General features: G+C 34.1%; 1 protein-coding gene across 1 annotated transcript in view; it reads right to left on the reverse strand.

The window, feature by feature from the left end:
- The window catches only part of fam219aa (family with sequence similarity 219 member Aa), a 44,143-nt gene extending 20,526 nt beyond the window's left edge, over window positions 1-23,617 (reverse strand). The window contains exons 1-2 of the mRNA XM_056446165.1: window positions 23,399-23,617; window positions 3,963-4,062 (exon numbers count right to left, since the gene is read on the reverse strand). Of these exons, the coding sequence (XP_056302140.1) occupies window positions 3,963-4,062; window positions 23,399-23,458 (160 nt within the window). The 5' untranslated portion in view covers window positions 23,459-23,617. The remainder of the gene's footprint in view (window positions 1-3,962; window positions 4,063-23,398) is intronic.
- Window positions 23,618-25,555: the final 1,938 nt, after the last annotated feature.

Below are 25,555 nucleotides of genomic sequence, written 5' to 3' on the forward strand. Positions count from 1 at the left end.
TGGATCCTGTGCACACATTTTATTTTTTCACTTTTCCAACTAAACTTTTTTAGATCTGCTTCCTTCTTTTCAAACTGAAGCTCACGCAGCGCCCATCAGTTGGTGTTTTTCCATAAGATACAGATTTGTTAATGTTTTATTTTCATGTGTATAGTCTTTAATGTGCTTTTGATCATTTTTATTCTATTCAAAGCAGCATTTTACAGATGCTAATTTAGCCTCAAAAATGGTGTTTGATTGTTTTGTTTTTATGCGCAATCAATTCCCGATTCTTTGCGTAATAATTTATCAAAGACTAATTTAATTACTTTCGATGTGCTAAAACATTTGTTAAATGGGTTTTATAAAAATTAAAGCATATATAAATGTTATAACTGTAAAACAGCATAAATTGTATAGGTCTAGAGAGGTTTAAAATATGTTGGAAATAAAGGAAGTCAATTATCTATAATTTCATTTTTTAATAGATGTTGCCTATTCATAAAGTGTTTTTAAGTAATTTTTTTATTGGAAGTTTTATTGTAATGTGTCTTCTATGTCCATTTGTGATCAAATCGATGAAAATGAACCTGAACACCCATGTGAACAGGGCCAAAATGACTTTTTTTATCAGAAACAAAATTGGAATCGAAATCGATAACCTTCTAATAACCCTAACAGCAGCACATGTACGTATAAGTATAGGGTGCATTGCATCTGTTTTTGAGAATTTGAACACTCCGTAATTACCCAATTACTGCAAACAGTAAGAAAAATATGTGACTATTTGTAGAAAATGATCATCTAAATAATCAGGCACATTTTGTACGATCACATCCCTCTGCAATAAACCTTGAAAGTATATAGATATGGATAAAACTGTGAAGTTTGTGCATGTAAGTGCTGCTGAAATGTATGGCTCATTACAGGAAAAAATTATTTTGAGAAAAACTATTTTTGAGAAAACGGTCTTAAAAATATGTACTGTTATTGAAATCTACAGAGAAAAAAATGGAGAACTTGCGCAAAACATAACATTTTAAAGTGTTTTCAGATACTTTACTGCACTTTAACACTTAATAAAAAACCAACAAGGAGACACGTTGGCTCAGTGAGAAGCGCTCTCGCCTCACAGCAAGATGGTCGCTGGTTCGAGTCCCGGCTAGGTCAGTTTGCATTTCTGTATGGAGTTTGCATGTTCTCCCAGTGTTCGTCTGGGTTTCCTTCAGGTGTTCTGGTTTCCCCCACAGACCAAACACATGTGCTATGGGTGAATTGGATAAACTAAATTGGCCGTAGTGTATGTGTGTGAATGAGTGTGTATGGATGTTTCCCAATACTTGGTTGCAACTTGAAAGGGCATCCGCTGTGTAAAACATTTGCTGGATAAGTTGGCAGCTCATTTCGCTGTGGCGACCCCTGATGAATAAAGGAACTAAGCCGAAGGAAAATGAATGAATGAAAAATAGCCTAAAATCTCAAAATTGACAGGTCCATGAAATATTTTTTTGCCTGTAGTGTCTCTTGATATTCTCCACTGTGTGTGGTTCTCTAGTTGAAAAGTGTTTTTTCATGCGTGAAGTCTGAGCTTGACTCCTGCATGACTTCCATACACTGGCCTGTGTGTGTATGTGAGAGAGAGATTTCTCTGTGGTGTTATAAGTAATAAGGCTGTCAAAGGGAGGACTGTAAAGTGAAGTTTAATTAACAACAGCGACTGCTGTGTTTCAGGATGCCCTCGACATCTCTAAACAGAGTGCAACAGCAGGCAGCAAAGAGACTGAAGAGAGGACAAAATGATAAGCAGTGTTGTTTTTCTCCATTCTGCCGTTTCCTGAGGGGAATGAGACTAGCTGAATGTTTATTAGTCATTCAAACACTAAAGTGTTTTTTAGAGGGAAAACAAACAAGGGTTCAAAGTTCAGGACATAATATGGATTATATCTTCCCCCAAAATCAATTATTTTTGCAGGATTTTATTGTTTTCATTTGTTTAACCATAATAACATTGGTAATAATCTGTTTAATGTTATGCTTGCAGTTTTTTTTTATTGTTAATTAAACACTATTAAAATCATTTTCAGTTATTGAATTAAGCAGAAAAATAAAGAGAAACATTACAGAAAACGGACAAATCTACAACAAACTGAAATAAGTACTAAAATGTTTATTAAAATTAAAATAAATTTAAACTAAACACATAATAACATGTATTTACTAAAAATGGAATAATATTTTTTTCTTTATAATAGTTTAACAAAAAAATTAAATATATTTAAGTATTAATTAATAAAAATAGTAAATAATAAAAATATATTAATATTATTAAAAAAATAATAAATATTATAATTGTACATAAATAGGCAGTTTTTATTTCGAATAAGAGAATGCAGTTAATAACTAAATTTTATTCTAATAACATAAATAAACATATTAATGTATAACATGTATAACAAATTTTATAATAATGATTAACTTATAACTATTGACACAAATATTATTCTTCAAATGAAATCATTAATATATATATTTGCTTTTTTATATACATGATTGTGCCGTCAAACGGTTGTATAAGCACAATATCACACTCATAGCAGGGCGATCTGTCTGTATATCAGCACTGGTGGGAGACTAAGGCACTTGGTCTGCGACCTAAATACAGTTGAAGTCAGATTTATTAGCCTCCCTGAATTATTAGCCCCCCTCCCAACTTCTGTTTAACGGAGAGAAGATTTTTTTCAACACATTTCTAAACATATTAGTTTAACAACTCATTTCTAATAATTGATTTATTTTATCTTTGCCCTGATGACAGTGAATAATATTTTACTAGATATTTTTCAAGAAACTTCTATACAGCTTAAAGTGAAATTTAAAGGCTTAACTAGGTTAATTGGGTAAACTAGGCAGGTTAGGGTAATTAGGCAAATTATTGTATAACCATGGTTTGTTCTGTAGACTATCGAAAAAAAAATATATAGCTAAAAGGGGATAATAATTTTGACTTTAAAATGTTTTTTAAAAAACTAAAAACTGCTTTTATTCTAGCCGAAATAAAAAAAAAATGAAGACTATCAGACATACTGTGAAAATGTCCTTGCTCTGTTAAACATTACTTGGGTAATATTTTTTAAAAATTCAAAGGGAGTCTAATAATTCTGACTTCAACTGTATATGTATTCCAACAGATGGATAACTTATTAAGGTACTTTTGAAATCTGACCAATTACAGACAAATTTTTTTATGATCAAATTTTACATCCTTTTAAGACCCTCTTTCCCCTCCCCTCCCCAACAGCGCCAGTTACAGTAATTAGATGTTGCTATCATAAATCTAGTAAATACATAAACAAATATAAAAGTAATAAATAAAAATCAGTAATAATAATACATAAATAAATAAAATAAGATAATTACACTTTTACCGTGCGTCATACCACAGTGACCCTATTCATCCTCCAAAAAACCCAATTAATTTCCCCATCATCTATAATAAACATACAATTTATCAAGTAATCTATATGTCAATTTTTATTTGCTTCCCCAATTCCATAACCCATTCCTGAAATGATGGTGGACCTGCTGAATGCCATCCCCTCATAATGATCTGTCTTTCAATCATAATACTTATTTGAATCCACTGATAAATGGTTTTATAAATGACTTTTGCCTTTCGCTTTAGACTTAAATACCCTCAGCCCTAAAAACTCCACAACTGCATTCAAAATACTTACATTTTCTGAGAAAACCATTAAGACCTGAAGACTCATTAAAATTCTTCTTATCGAAAATAACAGCCATCTATTTTACATGGCCTGAACCTGTTAATCGCTTCTGAGCTTCCAAACCTGATTACGCTTCACAATCACAGTATCAGTGGGAAAATCAATACAGCCTCTTTTTCAACACTCAAATGGACAAATGACACTAATGACGATATGGCACATTAGTCCGATTACTGGCTGAATGAGAAAGTGCTTTACCTATCTTGACTTGTAGCGGGGAAGGCTTGTAGTTGATCGCGACCGACTCTGGTTCTCTCGGAGCTGCTTCAGTCTCGATGGTGGACGTTTCTGCAGGGTCCTGGCGACAAAAACACATTCATAGTTATCAGCCATAAACTGTACATGCTAGGGTTGCACAATAAGAGCTTCAATATCGCAATCTTCAATATAGCCACATCGTAGGATCTGCAATGTCAAGTTAGGATTATAATTAACCAGCAACCACATTTCAGAACGTGCTTTGTGGAGTCAAGTTTAACCCTAATCTAATAGTGTAAAAGATTTTTATGTATTGTATTGATATTATACGTATTATTTAATGTCATTGGTTATCTTTATGGCAAAAACAATGCAAAATAATATAAATATAGTACATATATTCAAAGAAAGAAACAGACAGCAAAAGTCAGATTGGTAAATAACACAATCACAATCAAATTAAGTTAAATTTACAATCAAATATAAGTTATTATACACAGGCATCATCAATCTGCAATTTTATAGCATATAGGTGATGTCTATGTGTCTAATGAAGTATTTTTGTGTATTAAGTGTATTTGTTGTCCTAAAAGTCCTCTATGGTTGGCATCATCTCTTCACAGGTCTTAGATCCCAGACTGGATGTCTGTAACGGTGGGTACAACGTGACAACTACGAGTTTTCAGCATTAATGCGTGAAAAAGAATTGGTTCGAACCAATCAGCGTGCTCTGTTATGAATAAGGTGCAACTTCATTAATATGCATGTTACAGCTACAAAGACTTTTTTACCTGTTACAGTATGCAGAGAGATGCCATGTAGTGTTGCCAACCGTAATTAAAACAAGTGGAAGAAGAAGAATTGTTAGCACGAGTCGTCAGTGTAGCGTTAATAAATGTGCCGCATCGAAGGTTTTGTTTACATTTTTCCGGCAATGAGAGCACCGATCACGTGTGGACATATGTGGATTACAGAGGTCTGCTAACATGCGACAAAAATATGTTTGTAAGGAACATTTTTTACCCAAGATCTTTTAGCATCTGGAAATGGTGAAATCTAGATTTGACGCTCATCTTCTTTTAAAAAAAAGACGCAGCACCAGTTGGTGTTAATTGTCCTGTCTCTACGGATTTGGTAAGTGTGTGATCAATGTGCTTTGTTTATGCCTATTCAGATGGCAAAGTTAGTTAATATCGTCAGCAGTACTCTTTCACTTCTAAAAAGACATACCTTAGTCAAAATGATTTAGTTACTAAGTTTACAGTTTGTCACTACAATATTATGGACAGAAAGAATGGCTGTAAATGCTGCTCTTTGAATGTAAACATGTAAAAACATTAATAAAAATATTACCGTCATGTAGGATTTTCACCACATTTTGTGACAGGATAGTTTATACACACACGCTATTCTCTGCACCCAGTCTCTGCATCTACCGAGAAATGCGGAGTTTATTTTGCTCCCATACGGCATGCGGTATCAAAAATACCATTAAAACAACACTCTTCTAGCAGTTCCTCGCATCCAATATCACATTTGTCACGCATGCATGAAATGTTCCTGAATGAAAGTGAAAGTGCCATTTGAATTCGAATCGAATTATGTGCTATAACATGTAAAACGGGATCATGAAAGGAACGTTCAAAAAGCAACTCATGTAAACACCTTACATCATATTATGGACTTTACTAAAACTTCTATGTTCAGCGGCTTAGACACAATCTACATTGTAAAAGCGCAATATAAATAAACATTAATTGAATTGAATTATTGTTTTATTCAGATTTAGGCAAATAATTCGATTACTGATGTCCATGTAAATGTAGTCATTGTCTAGGGGAGCTGCATCTGTATTTGTGTTGCCACTGTGAAAATCAGCTGTAGTTCGCTTAATGAAACTCCCCTTTTCATGCAAACCCTTTCTAATTTTCGCCACTCAACACTCCCACCAAAGCAGGACTCACCCACTTTCCAGACTTTTTTCAAACTAGAGGTGTGAAAACACCAAGCTGAGACATGGTCGGACTTTGTTTTCCCATTTATTGACGGACATTTCTCCTGTCTCTCTCTTTTGTGAAAAAAAAAGTGGAAGATAACTAACAAACCAAAAATTCTTGACTTCACTGCATTTTACAAATTCATTTTGTATTGTATGTATTATTTAATGTCAGTTTCATTGGTTATCTTTATGGCAAAAACAATGCAAATTAATATAAATATAGTACATCTATTCAAAGAAAGAAACAGACAGCAAAAATCCGATTGGTAAATAACAGCATCTGGTGAGGAAGGGTTTTTATCAAGCATTGGTTGATTCTACTGGGGCTGGGTGAAATAACAGGAGTCAGCACAATGTCTCCACGCTGTCGCTGGAACTGGTCATTTTAATACATCTCTTTCATCTGCGTCTGAGATTTGCTTTCACAGCTGTGCTCCAGCGAACTTATTGATTCTCAGTTCAGAGATAGATGTAGAGCCTACGCAGCAGAAAACTCTCGACATACTGTAAAACAGCACAGACTAATCTATTCTACATGAGTAAACACTCATGAATAAAGCTGGCTTACAATGAAAAAGTGGGCTTCGTTTAAATTGTTTAATTTACATACTGTATATAGGGCTGGGCTATATCAAATCTAATACCACGACATAGGTCATCTCATATCCTGATAATTATATATCATGATATAATATCATTTCTGTAAATTCTACCAATTAATAGTTTATATACTGATGACATGTAAAGAACTGTTTTACATTTTAAAGTATACACAAAGAAATGTATTTATTCATTTGTAATCATATTCCTCACTTTATTTAGAACTTCAGGACAGTTGTTTAATTAAAGGGCCATGAAACCCCCCTCTTTCAGTTCAAGTCTAACTCAGAATTAAAAAACAAAATGCTTCGCAATGGGCGTGGAGTGCCGCGAGCAGAAGGAGGATTGGGCGTGGCCGGCAAAGCAGGGGAAAAAGAGGGGAGCGAACAGTTGTTGTCATTTGGCTCACAAAATGACACACAAACCGTGAGACCCATGATTTTATTTACAAAGTTAAAATGCAAAGATATAAACAGCAAGTAGTTTAATGCTCTGCTACATATGCTATTCGTGATTTTGTATGCACATAACCACAATTTGTTATATCATTATAAAGATAATCCTGTTTAAATAAACACTATAAATAAGGAGGACTTCTCTTCTCCTCAATCAACGGGTCTGAATGCAGACACATTGGACAGCAGCGCAGCAGGTCTTTTTCCCTGTCTATTTCAACCATTAGTGCTGCCGGTAATCTAGAGGATTTTAGGCGAACACAGCAGCACGGGTATAGGCGATGTGTCTGAATAGTAACAAACTCAATTGATAAATGACAAAGTCCACCATTCTCCAATTCTTGTACAGCTCTCGCGACAAAAATGCCTGCTGCAAACCAACAGCTTTGCTGTATCGGTCCTGACAGCTTCACAGGGAAAAACATGCGACAAACCCCGTGAATCATAGAAAGAAACACATAAGACCCGTGATGTGCAGAAGCAGTTTCAACCAGTCATTGGATCTCACAGCTTGGCAGGTCTGCTTTGTCTTCGGAAAGCAAGTGCTCTCATGAATATATAAGTAGCAGGGTCTTCTCATTGGATAAGAAATCTCAGCTAAGAATAATAATGAGAAACCGACGCGTCACCACTTTACTAGCAGATTCGCGCTGCGTCACAGATTTTGATCTCACCCAAAAATTATTTTAAACCCGGAAGATGAAATTAGCTGACAAAAGCTCAAAATTATCAATTTTTTTCCACAATTAAAACTAACAGGCACCAACATTGTCTTAACTGATGCTCAACACACACACACATATCTGTTAACGTTTTTAAAAAAAAGTAGTCCAGGGTGTCCTGAACCTTTAAATATGTAGAAATATAAAAGAATACGAATAAAATATAAAATACTTTTCAAAAACTAAGGAATAAAGGTCCAACATCAAATCCACTCATATACATTATTAAAAAGTATTACTGTAAACAATGTATTTTCTGACACAACAAAATAAAAGATTAGAGCATAACATAAAGCAATAGGCTTTTTTTATTTTGTCCATCTGACATATATATACACAACATATTGCACAGCGCATCATATACATTACAAACCTATGATTAAAATGTAAAAAATACATTTTAAAAAATCTGAAATGTTCCCAGATGAGCGAAACGGTGGCTCAGTGGTTAGCACTGTCGCCTCACTGCAAGAAGTTCTGTGTGGAGTTTGCATGTTCTCCCTGTGTTGGCGTGGGTTTCCTCCAGGTGCTCCGGTTTCCCCGAAAGTCCAAAGACATGCCCTATAGGTAAATTGAATAAACTAAATTGGCCGTAGTTTACAGTATGTGTGTGAATGAGCGTGTATGGGTGTTTCCCAATACTGGATTGCAGCTGGAAGGGCATCCGCTGTGTAAAACATATGCTGGATAAGTTGGCGGTTGTTTCCACTGTGGTGACCCCTGATGAATAAAGGGACTAGGCTGAAGGAAAATGAATGAATGAATGAATGAATGAATGAATGCTCCCAGATACATGATAAATTTCATTTAATAAATACCAGCATCAAAGGCAATATAAAATCTGTTTATTATTGTTAAAAATTGTATGATAAATCTAATTGTATTTACTTAACTTATTAATTATTATTATTTCAGCAATCAAATCAATTTTAAATGACAAAAAAATTATAATTATTATTATCTTATTAATTCTATAATTGCACTAAAGTTTTTTTTTATTTATTGTAGTCATATTAGCATTAACAACTATGCTCACTCACAAAAGTAAATAAGTAATAGATAAGTATAAATTATTTTTTATTTAAAAATTAAAACTTAAATAGTAATGTAATATAGTATACATGTGAGCAATTGCAGCGTTATGGATGTAACATTTGCAGTAAAAATTCCAAACTGAAAATTCATGTAGAAAGTATACCTTACCATTATATTGACACATCTGTTTTTATTTTCCAAAACAACTAACCACAAAGTTATGGGATCAGAAAAATGTCAATTTGTAAACATTTTTTATACTTTAATTAAAACTTGCATTTATTTAAAATAAACATGCGTTATGGATGTGACAAAAAAAAAAAGTTTGCGAGTTTGCAGTGTACAGCATACTTTGTAGAAATTCTGTCAATTAAACTGCACAATCCAAAAGAAACAATGCTAATCAAACAGATATTAATCTGCTCACTATAGAACAAAAATGATTGATTTTTATTTTATTTGACACTTTTGCGTTATGGATGTGACGGATGTGAAATTGCCACTTGTGTGATTTTGGCAAATTAAATATAACAGTTTAAAAATACTCATAAATGTATCTGTCAGTGTTTCAGAGTACTGTAAAATAAAAAAAATTTTACATGGCAAAGTTGACATTTGCATGGAATTGCTCATATAATTTCAACTTAATGTGTAAAAATTCACGATTTTCTATTGATGAAGCACAATCACTAGCATCAATTAAAAAACAAAATTACAAATATTACAGTAAAGTCCAGTTAAATCTGCATAACAGGCAATGCTCCATTCACAACAGTCAGACAAGCAACTTATTGTACATTATTAAATGTACAAGCGTTCATTACAACTCAAAGTGTGAGCAAATCCACAGTCTGCCTCTGTTCTCCACAGCTGCTCGATGGAGAGACAGATAAAAGAAGAGGGATTCTGCTGTCACGGTAACCGAACGGTACTTCCTGCATTATGGCAGTCTCACATGACACCAGGCATGTTTTTGTAGCCGCAGTCTTCAATACGCAGAGTCTGAGGGCTCTGTGACATCACTCAGGACTGGCAGAGACAGAACAGAGGGAGCTTGTTGGGAGGAAATGTTGACAGCACACACAAGCAGCCTCTGCCAACAGAGAGCCTATTATGACCTACAAAAAAGCCTGCCTTCATTGGACGTGGCCCATGTGGCTACTTGAGACTCTTTGGGCCATCATCGCGAGCCACTAGAGCCATGCGATTATAGCTATGTTATGTTTCTGGTGCAGCTCTCATGACACATCAGATGACTAACCTACAATACTGCAGTCAACAGGCAGTCTGGTCTGTAGATACAGTGTGTTATAAAACTGGAAAAGACTGAACTGTGAAACACTCTCTAATAAAAGGGTTTTCATACTTTTAAAGTACCAATGAAATCAAAATAATGTTTTGTAGATGTTAGCATCAGTAAGTTAGTCTTAAGGATATCTAGTGTGCTCCAAAACAGTGACAAAATTAGCAGTTAGAAGAAATAAATATCCAAAGTTTGCAGTTTGTCACATTTGCCTAAATCGATTGATGAATGACATCACCTCATACTTCAGTTTGTCATCAAATCTTCTGACCAATCAAATATTCTAGTATCTGACTTGCCACTCCCCCTTCAAGATGCTTCTCGTTTGCTTTTTATTTGATGTGCTTGAGCTCAACCACTCTCACTGGCTCAGTTGTGATAAAAACGAAACGCTATTGGATTTTTTTTATTTTAGAAAGGCGAGGAGCTACTCTATTTTCCCACTGTCACACAGAGGCGTTGTTAGGGTACGTGTGAAACAAGACAAAAATAAATGATGGCTCAGCCGACGTAGCACTATGGTGCAAAGGTGCGTTTATTTACAGTGCAAATGTGTCCAATCCAAAAATCCCAAAAATAGAGTAGACAAAAATATATATATACAAAAATAAACAAACAAAACAAAATATGAAGACAATAAAGTAACAAAATAATTATATACAAAATATTTGCTATCCAGACTCAAAACTTTCCAACCAACCCATTCGCCACTACTCACACCTCCAATCTCCTACAACTCCCACACCGAACTAAGCGCGAGTCGCTCTATTTATAGTGAGCAACTCCGCCCACTATGGCTTCAACCTTTTTCAGGTGAGTAGATGATATGTTTCTACATATAACATTCTTCAGGTAAGTTTTCCTTTTTGTCAAAATACACACTTCATTTGTATAAAGATCATATGACAAAACATTACACAAATATATATTTTTCACAGGTCTTTAAACCCCTTAAAACACATAGTCTTCCCCGGGTGCCCGACCACTCTGCGCCTGCGCAGCGCACCACTGTGCATAAAATGCTGCGCATGACCTTTTTGGCCCCTTTTGCCTCTCGTAGCCACTATTGCGCAACCCGAAAGACAGACGGAAGACAGACTAGTCTTTATGTTTTAGTTTAAATTAAGTCAGGCATCAAACAAAATAGCACATTTCAAAGCACTTCAGGGGACCTTTAATGTCAGTGGCCTTCAAATATGATGATGATCTTCTTGCTACAAATGCCTCTTCCTAAAATATAAACAGCTTTTATATTTTCATGTAATTATAAATCATTCTAAATGTGTGAAATTCAGGACTGGGTTGCAACAAGAAGAGCACACGCCAGTAAAATGTGTACCAGATTAATTGGGTGTTCATTGTGCTGTGGCAACTATTGGTAATGAAGGGAATAAGCCAAAGGAAATGGAGAGTGAGTGATGGTGTAAACCACAAAAACACAGAAAATACAGAGGAGATCAAAATTAGGCAACAAGCTACAAAGTGATGGCCCTTACAGCTATTTCAAATCTTTCATTTTTAGATCATTACAAATCATTTTTATTTCTTTGATGTATAGATTATTGATTATTACTTTATGTAACCAAAGACAGCTCGCAAAATGCAAAAAGTTTTAATAACTAAAACATGACAGAAGCATGTGCCTTGAACATATAATAATAATAGTAACATAAATTATAATAGATAATAGTAACCAAATTACAGTATAATAACACTAATTTACTTATTTCCTACTCAGAAAGGGCTGGGCAATTAATTGAAATAAAATCACAAATGTCATGCACATCTTATCAGGGAAGCACGGTTCGAGTGCGCTCTTGTGCAGAAATTCCAAATTATCACATGTAAACACAGAAAATCCCCGTATGATTATTAAATAAACAGTTTTAACTACATTCACTGATTCAATATGACTAATAAATACATGACGGAAGAATCAAATGACATAGACATTTATTTAAAACACCTGACTAAAGTAATGAAGTTTGGTATTATATGTGGCGTTTTCACACGCTTTCAGATGATGCACCATTTACTATACAGAAGCTATGCAAACTGCTCATTATAACGATTATCCCGATTTCATTAGTGACAGAGTAAATCAATTGTAAATTTGAAGGTGATTTTTCAAAGCTTATCAGTGTCAGACTAAATGCTGCTCCATGTGAATGTACATGCTGGAGTTATGCTAGAACAGGAGTGCCCAAAACTCAGTCCTGCAGGGCCGGTGTCCTGCAGATTTTGGCTACAACCCCAAGTAGATACACCTGAACCAGCTAATCAAGCTCTTACTACACTGTAAAAAATGTCCGTGATTTCAACGGTAAAAAACTGTAAAACTGCTACAGTAAAAATCCGTAACCTGGTTAACAGTATGTTTCCTTAATATATACGTCGAATAACCGTAAATTGACTTTCCCAGAATTCCCTGCATGGCACATCACTTTTTATGCGTTTTGTTGACTTTACTATGGATCTTTTTAGTTGTTGCCCCATCAGTTATGTACATTAGAGATGTGTTACTTCTAATGTTGATAAACAATGTTTATTTCATGACTTAAATTTTTGTGCGTGTTACCATACTGGTGTTTAGTAACTGTGTGAATGACACTGAGCACCTTCTATACACTGAGAAACTTTTCTGCTTGTGGGAAAAGTTGTTTGAGATGAGCATTGGTTTATTACGTAACTTTCTCATCACCACCTGCATATGAATGTGTTAAAGTGTCTATCTGTGTAACAAAAGCTGTGTAGATGTTGGTAATTCAAAATACAGACATTTTACATCTATAAATTAATGAAATACAGTAGTTTACTGTAAAAATGAGGAATTACTTTTACGGTTTGTACCATATTTTTAACGGTAAAATACTGGCAACCACAGCTGTCATTTTTTTTTACCGTAAATTTTACGTATTTATTTTTTATAGTGTAGGTACACTACAAAGCTCCTGGCAAGTGTGTTGAAGCAAGTAGGAACTAAACTCTGCAGGACATTGGCCCTCGAAGACCGAGTTTGCGTACCCCTCAACCAGAACCATCTTTACTGACAAACTGCACATGAAACTGCCTTCGATTAATCGCCCAGCCATCAGAAGGCAATATAAAATGTCCAGATCAACAAGACATGATTAATTAGTGTACATTAGCAGTGACTAAATAATTTGAAGGAATCACTGATTATAAAATGTTTAAAAAAATCCACAAAAAAACAAGAAGGATGAAGTGGTCTTGTTTTTAAAAGAAACCTGTTTGCTGTGGCATAATGCCAGCTGTAGGCCTGGCAGGGTTCTCACAAACCCTTTAAGCTCAGAACCAGTTAAAGGGAGCAGCAGGGGATTGTGGGTAATAGCCCAGCAGGATACCGTCAAGCCCCTGATGCATCTAATCATATGCTAGGCATGAAGCAAGAACATTGTTATTCATCTCAAACTGAAACTGTCCCCGGACCACCATATCATTTTTATTTTTCAGCACACAACAGTTTCAAAGCGAGGGGATAACACATCATGTCAACATCAATTTAAGAAATACTATCTATGTTCTTTGTGGTCTACAAAAGACTGACTGTACTTAACTTTCCAGTTAGCCTTTGTGGAATCAAACAGGGTTACAAATCTCAGAGCAACAACACAAAGCACAACAGCAAAGTCATGCATATTCCATCAGCTACATACACAACTGGCCGTGAAATTTATGCAACATTTACTCAAGAAAACCAACAGGAGTGATGCCTTGGAGCACTGGAACCCAATCTGATGCAATCTTAATCTCTGTTCTCACAGTTTAAAGCTGATTTAGTATGCTGTCCCAAGAGTAAGGTTGATCAGAGATCTATCAGCTTTGAAACACAAAGTGGATCTACATTAGGTTGCACGATACTGGGAAAAAAATGTTGGTGATGTGTATTGTGATAACGATATTTTTTACAATAAAACACTTCACTAGAGAAATGCTATTTTTATTAGCTCTGTATTTCAACTTTTATTAATATAAGGATATAAAAATAAACAGGTGAATATGTTTTCATTCATTTTAATACAGACAGACAAACTGTGTCAAGACACAAAACATTTTGTTTTTAAAGTACACATGAAATCAAAACTGATTTTGTTAGCTCACATTAGCTACGTTTCCATCCACTCATGTTTATGTGCATTTTGATATGCGCATAAAAACGGTTGATGGAAACGCCAAGATGCTCATGAATTTTGAAAATTCCCATAAAAACATATGCACATAACTGAGTAGGATACATTTTTTTATTCGTTAAGAAAAGATTCCAGTATGCGTACTAAAAAAAAGGTCATGTGAATTTCTTATGAGAGGTCATGTGATGATAAAAATGTGTGTGAATGGATAAACCAGCAGGCTGAGCACATTGTAAAACACCTGAAATGTTGCTTTGGTCATTGTAAAACGCCTTAACCGTGTCAGTATTAGTGTTTTTATATTATTAATGACCTCCGGAATCAAGAGCGTTTGTGCTCCGCGTCTCACTCCTTCAAACGCCACCATGTCAGGATTGTCTTCTGAGGTGCAAGTCATTTATTAAATGAAGAAAAGATTCACGCAGCTTCTCTTATCGCAGCAAATTTCATATTAACTGTTGATATTTGGCGCCAGATAATCAGGAAGTGACAATTTTGTTCGATTTGAGTCGTTGGATGGAAACGCTGCTTTATTCGCACGTCTTTTATGCAATAATCCAGTTTTGATTGCGCATAAAGTTAATTAGCATTTTTGGATGGAAACATAGCTGTTGCTAGTTTTGTGGTGAACGATAGGTTGTTTTCACATGACGTCATTGATGATGCAGAAAGTGATTTTTCTACATAGGAATCGCTATCAGAACATCAAAATGTTTCTATTTTATGTTTTTTATAATTAATTAAATCGGCCAATATAAGAAATGTAAACCAGCTTTTACAGACTTCCAAAAGTTTTTGCTCATAAAGTTCAAGAAACTGGCTGAAAATGGAAGAAAAGGTGGCGTGTAATAAACTTTAATTCAATACATCTATGTGTACAAACTTTTTTTGAACACTATAATTCGTTTGACAACACCAATAAAGCTTACAGGCCTAGCTATGTGTATAAATATGGTAATGTGGTATATAAAAATCAAATACAAACCCCACAACACTTATACAAAAGTGAGGCGAATATAAATAACGTACCCTGCCATGTAATCTCTACAATGAAATCTCCATCTTGTTTTGCAATAATCCAAGTCATTACTGGCGTTTTGGTGGAATAAACAACCGTAGCGTGAACATCGATATGTGCAGCAGTGGTGAAAGTTTGTTGATGGTAAGTTCATTGACAGAACACAAAGTAAATGCAACCCTTGCTAAAAAAAACTAGACGGTTATTATTGGGGAGCACTTTTCCCCCTTACAAAAATAAATATTAGATTGGCTTTTGTCTATATAAGTATTTATTTTCAGCCAATAGCAGAACAGAAACTACTGGGGAGGCAGGGATAAAGATAGTAAGGTCCCATCTTTAAATGAAATTTAAATAAACAACCAATACATAACAAAAGTAATTTATCAAGTCTGCGATATATATTGTATATACTATTATTGTATATACGATAACCTTAATTTTGTGGTATAATGTGCGGCCCTAATCCAGAACAATGCAATATTCAAAAATAGTCTGTAGAAACACATAAAAATGTAAACTATAATTGCAACTATAGGCTTTTTTAGGGAGCGAAAGAGAGAGATAGAGATCTGAGCAGCTGACTGCCAGATATGTGTGGATGTGCCACAGCCTGAGAGACAGTAGATAAACTCATGTATATTATGTGCTTGTGTAATGTGTATATTACTGTGTGTTTCCTTACTGTCTAGATACCACAGCACCCTTGTCTGTGTGTGTTTACATGTTAAACCCTGTGGTTCAAAATGTTCTTATTTGCTGCATTTTATTTAATGTAAAAAAAAATGTAATTTTAAATTGTTATGATATTTTTGTTTCTTTTTTTATTTTGATCTTTTTATTGTTAATATATTTTTATATTTGTCCGCATATTTCAAGCTTTGACAATGTTGTATTATTTACAGTCATGTCAGTACTGTAATTTTAAGTTGAATTAAATTAAATTTAAATTAATTTAATTTAATTAATGAGAGAGAAAGAGAGAGAGGAAAAGCGTTCTCTAAAAAAAATCTAAATATTAAATCTAAAAATTACAAAAATCTCAAGACTTACTTTTGACAAAAATGTTAAACTTCTTTAAAGACTCTCCAGAAAAAAATCATTGCCTGATAATATGAAAAAGACTGCATTGCAAAAGTATATGTTAGACAGTTGCTATTTCAATAATGTCATTTTGTAGCCTAGCATCAGGCAAACGTAGACTAATGGCATTATGATCTGAACTCTGTGATCTTCACACCCCCTGTTGTGTCAATAGGGTTATTTTGGTGATGCAAGTTGATGGAGGAGATGAAGATGTGCAAACGCTGACTCAGCTGATCCGGTAAAAAGGATTGGTGGGATTATCTGACAAGATGGACTCTGGACCAATCACAGCACAGCATGAGCCATTAGGTGACAAACAACTGCTGGTGGTCGTAATGTCCCAGAAATAATGATAAGCTGAAGCAGATTGTACTTTTTTTCGCATGTGTCACATACCTGCTTTCTAAGAATCTGCTTAATAATAAAAATAAATGTTAAAAATATTGATAAGCTAATGTGTAGTTACATACATATTCTTCTATCTTTTTTTCATTTTCAACACATTACAAAGTCCACCAAAAAAGAAATTGAGAAAACTGTCATGATTTATTCATCCTCATGTCACATGTCTGAAAAAAAGAAGATATCCTGAATAAAGTTTGAAGTTCCCAATTATCAACAATGTGAGGATAAATTTACACAGGAACTCAATAGGAACTATTTTGTGTACTCCAAAAGAAAAATATTTGGAAGTACATCTTGGTGAAATGATGGCAGAATATTAATTTCTGAGAAAACTATTACTTTGTGTAAATGTTCACACAAAAAAATAATGTTTGCTTAACGTTCTCACCCTCAGGCCATTTAATATGTATGACCTTTTGTTTAGTAGAACATGATGATTTTAACTGAAACCTTGATAAAACAGTCCGCAGCACAAGTTTTCTGTCAATTAATGTATGCATGGAAACCAAAATTCTCCATATTTTTCACCTTTTTAATTAATTAATTTTATATTAATTTTATATATTTTATATATATATTTTTTTATATTAAATTTATATTAATTAATATTTATTTAACCAGGAATGTCCCACTGAGATACAATGTATTTTCTACCAGGGAGTCCTAATCAAGGCAGACAACATAGGACAGAGTTACAAGGAAAAAAATCCATTTCACAACACAGAGACACACACAAAAATAATATAAATCATAATAAATTATTAAAACATGTGCACTGTTCTAAATTGACAGATTTCATAAATTTTTTTAAATATAGTGATAGATGGTACAGATTTCATATGCAATATATCTTGAAGCTCATTCCATACATATGGAGCATATAGAGAATGCAGATCGACCTAACTCAGTTTGAAAAAATGGCACCTTAAGTAAGAGTATATGTGCTGATCTGGTATTATAAGTATTTGAGCAGTACACCAACAAATTAGATATATATTGTGGTAATTTACCAACTAAAGCTTTAAATCTTTTTTTCTTTCTCCTGTTGAACATAACAAGAAACTCTGAAGAATGTTGGAATCCAGTAGCCATTGACATTCATATCGTAAAAACAAAACATACTTTAGAAGTCAATGGCTGCTGCTTTGCAATATTTTTCAAATAACTCCTTTTGTGTTTAACAGTAGAAACTCAAATAGTTTTAGAACAAGTGAAAGATGAATAAATGATGACGAATTTATCATTTACATAATTTATTCAATTATCATTTACATCCAGGCAAGTAGGGCTGCGCAATATAAAAAAAATCTGATACTGCAATATTTTATTTTTCTGCTATAAATATTGCGATTTGAATACAGTTTCACAAGACTGTTAGAATAGCACTATTTTTGTGGGGAGTGTAACATATTCAGGTATAGACATTTAGCTTTTGTGTCTCGTTTCTACTCCAAATATCAAAGAAAAAAAGAAAAATATTGTTTTGCTTTCACCATCACAAGAAATAAGTAAAAATTAGGAGTTTTTCCTTAAAACAAGCTTAATTATCAGCCAGTGGGGTAAGTAATAATCTTACTCTTAAAGATATCTGGACTAGAAACAAGACAAAAAATAAATAAATCATATAAATTCCATATAAATACAGGAAATAAATACAATTCTGTGGCTTCTGATCAACTATAATTCACTGCATATGACTATTGCAGATGCGCACATTGCGATATCGATGCTGAAACGATATATTGTGCAGCCCTACATGCAAGTACCTTTATGTTAACAGAAGCGTGGATTTCAAACTGTTTTTTTTAACAGACTGATTTTTTCTCAAGGTTCAGTATCATCAGGGCCAATAGCCATTAACTTACATATTATGAATTTTCAAGAATCAAGGTAACAAATTAATGAATACATTTTCAAGAACTCATCTAAGAAATGTTCTATAATGTTCAACTGAAGAAATTAAAAGACACCAAGATCTTGGAGGGTCTGTGTATGAGTAAATCATTTGGACAATGTTATAACAGGAATGTTGTACAAGGACCAACAAAAGATGCTGACCCAGGAAAATGTCCTACTTGGCAAAATCATATTTACCGCAAACTGGCAAGGATTGTTACGGCTTACTGTTACTGCCGACCTCATTTTATCCAAGCTGAAAATACATTTTCTGTGGCCTTAATTGACCCTTACCCTAATAGAACAGTCTTCTTCATCTATATATAGACAAGACACATAAAAAAGATGATGAGCACAATAAATAAAAAAAACAGCTAGTAAATTCCTCTAAGGATCGAGCATTCTTCTCTGAATAGCAGGTGCCATATTGCAGTGGGCTTGTGTTCTTTTCTGCCCACAGAAGAATGAATTAGCATGAGAAAGCACAGTTTGTTGTATTGGGTAACAGCTGGGTCTTTGGCACTTTGGGAATAGTGGGGCGCCAATGAAAAAGGAATGACAATATGCCTCCAGGCCACATCACACCAATGCAGTTTGTTCTAAAGTGCACTTTTGAGTCTCCCCTGAAAATACAGGCGTTTCTGAATGAAAACACATATACTTCGGTGAAAATCAATGCTCAAATCAAATTGGAAATTGAAGACATTCTAGATGCATGTGTTTGCTGCTATCTGCAGAAGAGAACAAAATTAAGGCTGCGTGTCCAACGAAGCGTTTTCTTCTTGAGCTGGCATTTGTTTTCTGTTGTTGTCAATGGTAACGGCATGCTTTTTTAAGTGCCTGCAGCATGGCTGAGCGGGCGCTTTAAGGTTGTTGCAAGAAGGGATACAGCTGCAGTCGGAAGTTAATGAGAATTATTTGTATTATTTATTAAATTACCAATTAACTGTATTTTATTAACGACTATCCTAACTCTCACAGCGTTACTGTAAAACAGTAATTATAACAAGAATTGTTTATATTATTTAATAAATTACACATTAAATGTATTTTATTAACATCTATCTGAACCCTCACAGTAACGTAAAAACAGCAATTTTAACAAGAATTATTTCTTTTATTTATTAAATTACACATTAAGTTGTATAATATTAACATCTTCCCCAACCCCAATTCAGAACGTCTTCCCCTACCCCAACCCTAGTTCACTAAAACTATTATACTGATGCAAGAATCCGCAGCTGTATTTCACGCAAGTTTACCATGTTTTTTAAGGTCATCGCTGAACGCTTTGTGGTTTTTCAGGCATTGTAAGCTAAAAAACACAGTGCCCATCAGTGTCACTTTTAAGTGTACATTACAACCACAACAACATGTAAAGGCAATTGACTGAAAAAATGCTGTGCTGCAAACACCCTCACAAGTGTTTTCTCACGTTTCAAGTGAAGTACTTCCAATCTTGTATTATTTGTAATTATTGTCTTTGTGAGTTCTTATTAGTTAAATTTGACATTATTTAGATTTAAGTGATTTCTTTGCCTGAATCTTAATTCCAAAGATGCTTTAAACCAGGGGTCACCAACCCTGTTCCTGTTGAGCTACCTTCCTGCAGATTTCAGTTGTAACCTTGACCAAACGTACCTGTCTGTAAATATCAAGTGCTGCTTCTGGTCTTAATTAATTAGTTCAGGTGTGTTTGATCAGGGTTGGAGCTGAATTTTGCAGGAAGGTAGCTCTCCAGTAACAGGTTTGGTGACCCCTGCTTTAAACTATGTGAGGCAATAATGGACAAAATATCTTTAAACAAAAGCACTTCCAAAGAAATTCCTATATTTAATAAAAATATTAGAATTAAAAAGGTCTGGCGTGGTTAATTTACAGCATTTCTGCTATTCAATTTTTTAACCAACCTTTTATATAACCACTCACATACAGATAGCTCAAATGCACTGACTGCAAGGTAAGAAACACATGGTGAGTTTTTTGTTTATTTTAACAACCTAGTCATATGATTCTTTGCTGTTTGACAAATGACAAATTACAGAAAGTAGCCGGGTTCATCACTTTATGAAGACTTCTGGCACATTTCTGTATTTGCATATGTTTTAAAAAAACTGTGTGCGCATATTTACAACATTTCAAATCGATGACGATATAGGGCTCTATTTTAACGATCTATGATCTGGTGCATGGTCTTACACTGTTCTGGTTATTCTCTTAATGAATTATGTGTGTGTTTTGAGCATAAAGCTGCGGTCACACTGCACTTTTCTCCCCATAGACTTCCATTCATACGCACGCGAATGTGTCAGACTGGAAACGCAAGGTCATGTGGCAAGTTTCTTCTTCTTCTTCTTTGATGTTTACGGCTGTTGGCATCCAACTTTAATGGTGCATTACTGTCCCCTTCGTGTGGACCGAATTTGGAGAGAGATAATTACTGTACCCTATTACTTTGTCTTCCCATCACTACCCATTTCTTCTTTTTTTTCTTTTCATACCATAACTATACATATTTCACTCTATATCCTAGTTGCTATACCAGTGACCTTTAATAAATATAATAACTGTGACTTAATGTCTCTTGATGTTTTTCCTAGTATATCCTGCGGCAAGTTTCACAGATCGCTGCGTTGGAAAGTTCAAGCTTGGTGAACTCTGACCTGTGAAATCACATCACTTGACTGCATTAAACGAATCAGAGTGTCATCTCACATTCTCTTTAAGAGTCAGCTGCGTCACGCCATGGCGCATTTGCTATTTACATGGCGGACTTTGTAAGTGTAAAAACTGAATGCTTCACCTGTGAGAAAACAGTTAAACAGACCATATGTAGTGCGAGGATAAAGAATGAGCCTCCTCCATTCAGACTCTTTACTCCTTTACTTTCGTGGGTGAGGAAACGGTGTTGTACGCACTTTACTGAAGACATCCATAAGGCTTACATAGTTAATTTTGTTTGTTAAAGGCAAAGACTTTTTCTAAATTCAGTTCTAATTTCCAGCAAAAAAATAAATGAACAAGAATAACAAAATGTGGTTAAAAACTGAGTTACATGGTGATGCATACATCTCCAAAACCCGACAGGTGGACAAACCTTTTTATCAAAACAATTTTATTAAAGATAATATAAATATGCATATAATAAATAACACTGCTAATAATAATAACATTACCAAAAAAAATTGCAAATTGCCATGAATAAACAGAAAAAGCCCCCTGAGCTGAAGAAGGCATGGAGGTAGGCATGGGCCGGTATAAGATTTTGACGGTAAGATAACCTTGGATAAAAATATATCGTGGTATTTCACGGTATCATGTTATTGCTATAAAATAAGTTCTTTTTAAATGTCTGGGTAAAAAAAAAACTAAAACTTTTTTCCCCTTTGAACACAATATATTTTATTTTTTGAAAGATTTATAAAATTTTGGAACAGTAAACATGTCAGGCTGAATAATTAAAATGAATCACTAACTTCTATTGTCTTCATTAGTTTAAAAATCACTGATTTCTCTACAATTTAAAACTGCACCTTTGGATATCTTTTCTGCTGGAAATACTGTTGCCCTAAAAAAAAAAAAAAAAAAGGAAATTAAAAATCTTACACGTACCTTAAAGTTTGGCGGTTTTAAAACCTTGATTTTTCCAAACCGCGGTATACCCTGAAAACCATTATCGCCCCATGCCTACATGGAGGTAGCGGTTTTTATATTTATGTAGAAAATAATAATTTTTGTAACATTTTAATCCTTTAAGTTTTTTTCATATGTGAAAATATTTATGTATTGCTGTACATCCTGTGTGTATTAAGCAATGTGTATCGTTTTGGACACGTGTAGGCGCATAACTAACGCGCTCTGCACTAAATTTTTTTAGACCAGGTTTTACTTGGTCAATGGCGTGGTTTAATTTAGTTCCTCAAAATAGCAATGCGCCAACAATGCACCTTAACACACCTCCTTTTTAGACTGGAACACCCATGAGTCCACAAAGTGGTGCAGATGGATTTGCTATTTAAACAACGCGGCACAAAAAAATTGTGCTGCACTGGTCTGAAAATAGCAACAAATTGCGACAAACATGATTTTAGGCTTATTGTATGATAAGGCCCCTAGTCTCAACTTGTTAGTGTTTTTCTATTTGCTTGCGTTTTCTTAACCTGCAGCGCGTTTGAGCCCTCTCAGCCATATAATATTTCATATGATATTAGTGTAAGAGCATTATGTACATGATACATGTGTAAGCTCACTATGAATGTAAGTGTAAGCTCATTATGTTATCAATCGGAAACAGATTAATCTAGACCAAGAACCGTATTTTCATAGTGATTAAATTAGAATCGTAAATCGTGAACGAACCGCTCAGACCGATTCAATGTAAAGATCCGATTCACTACATCAAAACATTCACGTATCAGTCACCCCTGATTACACACAGTAAACAACATTACAAATATAACTTATAATGTGAGAATTTTTGTTTTGTCTCATTAAGGCAGGGTTATTTTGCATATGCTTTTCTCACGAACATTCTCGAAGCATGACTGAGTAAATGTCAGCACCAAAACAACTGGGAATCATTCATCTTGACAGTTGCATATGTCGGTTTAATTGTCTAAATATCCCCACAGATCCTTTTGGTAATGTACCCTGCGTTAGTGGGCCAGATTAGAACTACTGTCTTCACACAAACACACAGTCATTTCTTTCGTCCTGTAAAAGTACACAGTGTTATTCTCTATGCATGTAGTGAAAGTGACACTTACCAGCAGCTTCATCTCTGGATTCACTGGTGGCACTTGAAATCTGTCAATTTCCTCCATCATTTTGATAAAACGTCAGTCTCGAAAAGCGAACCACAAATGCTCAAGGCGATATCCTTATGGAAAAACGCATTTATTCACTCTCTGGATCTGTTCAAAGATTCCGAGCTCTCCAGCATCATCTCTAGTTGTTTTCCGCTATCTGGCTGCTACCAGTCAGGGGTGACTCAACAGCAACATCTGACTTCCGGGTCCGGAACCCCGCCCATGCTGACAAGCTGATGAATAATTAATGAGCCAGAACATACGCTGTAATAAATAAAAATCGATAAAACTTTAAATATTTAATTATTTTGTTTACCCTTGTTATAATCTAAAGTTTAAACTTAAGAGTTGAGTAATATTATCTGTCATAGCACGTTTTAAGGTTGGGGTTTGGTTTAGTGTTATTGCATGTAATTATAATAATAATAATTTACTATTATTAATGTAGTAAGTACATTTATACGTATTTATTATTTTAAATACTATCTTTTAAACTCAAGTAATGTTATGAGATAGATATAAGATAAAGATAGATAAAGATATCTGTTTTTTTAAATAAGTATGTTTATTTAAAAATATATACATAACATTATGTAGAATGTAAGAATATAAATAGCATCAGGACATTTTTTAACAATTAGCAAAAGAAAAATATTATTAACAATAAAAATAAAAAAATGCAAATACAAGTACAATCCACCCCCACCCCCCACCCATACATGGTATAAGTGTCACAAATTTTGTCAAAACACTTCTCATTTTCATTCATTCATTCATTTTCTTCTCGGCTTAGTCCCTTTATTAATCAGGGGTAGCCACAGTGGAATGAACCGCCAACTTATCTAGCACATGTTTTACGCAGCGGATGCTCTTCCAGCTGCAAAACTGGGAAACAAAACACTCTCATTCACACACATACACTAGGACAATTTAGCTTACCCAATTCACCAATAGCGCATGTCTTTGGACTTGTGGGGGAAACCAGAGGACCCAGAGGAAACCCACATGAACACCCAGAGAACATGCAAACTCCACACACATATGCCAACTGAACCAGCCGAGGCTTGAACCAGTGACCTTCTTGCTGTGAGGCAACAGCGCTACCCAATGCACCACCCAATTTCTCATTTTGATGTTACATAAAGATAGTTGCAATAGTTGATGGTAATAATAAATAAAAACAATAATGTCTAGAAATAATGCACAAAAAAATAACATTTACAAATATGATAAAACATTTAATCAAACCAATAACATAAAATAAGAGAAAGTAACAACTACAACAACAACAATAACAAAAACGACTAGTAAAACTAACATTTATTATACGAAATAATTAGTAACACTTTATTTTGATGGTCCATTTGAGTATTAGTAGACTTTCTGCTTAATATCTGCTGATTCTGCTCCTTCAACAGACATTTAACTGACTATAAGAAACTCTGCAAGCATGTCAACTTACCCTAACCCTAACCCCAACCCCAACCTAAAAGTCTACTTATAATTTAAGTTGGCATGTAGATGCAATATTTTCTCAGGGGTACTATAAGATACAAGCTCATTGATCCAGTGATTTTTCTCAGGGTTATTCTCAGATTTCCAGTTTTTTAAGTATAAAGATATCTGTTTTAATTTAGTTAGTTATCACTATTATGAGTTGCATTTCACCATTAACAAAACATTATAGGCAAATATAAGAAAATCCGTATAGACTGAGAAATGCTGACTAATAATACAAACAAATAAATATAAAAGCTAAAATAAAATAAAATAAAGATATGAGATAAAGAAACAAAATATACATACATACATTTGGACCAGTCTATGATTTGGACTGTATGAAACTGTTTTCTGCTAATTAAATAGTTCTTCAATTTATAACTTTTCACAATTCCTCTTTATACCAAATTTATTTAATCTTTTTTGCATTTCAACTTTCAATTCAACTAAATTGTATAGGCACACGTAAGTAAAACCATACATTCTTACAAAATGACATACACTTATTAATATATAAACTAAAATAAATATAAATATAATCAGTACAATAATTTTTAAACAAATTAAATAACATTTCCTGGTTTTATAATTTACTTCACTATTGTTTATGCTTGA

Source organism: Danio aesculapii, chromosome 21 (genome assembly GCF_903798145.1).
Source record: "Danio aesculapii chromosome 21, fDanAes4.1, whole genome shotgun sequence".
Classification (NCBI taxonomy): Eukaryota; Metazoa; Chordata; class Actinopteri; order Cypriniformes; family Danionidae; genus Danio; species Danio aesculapii.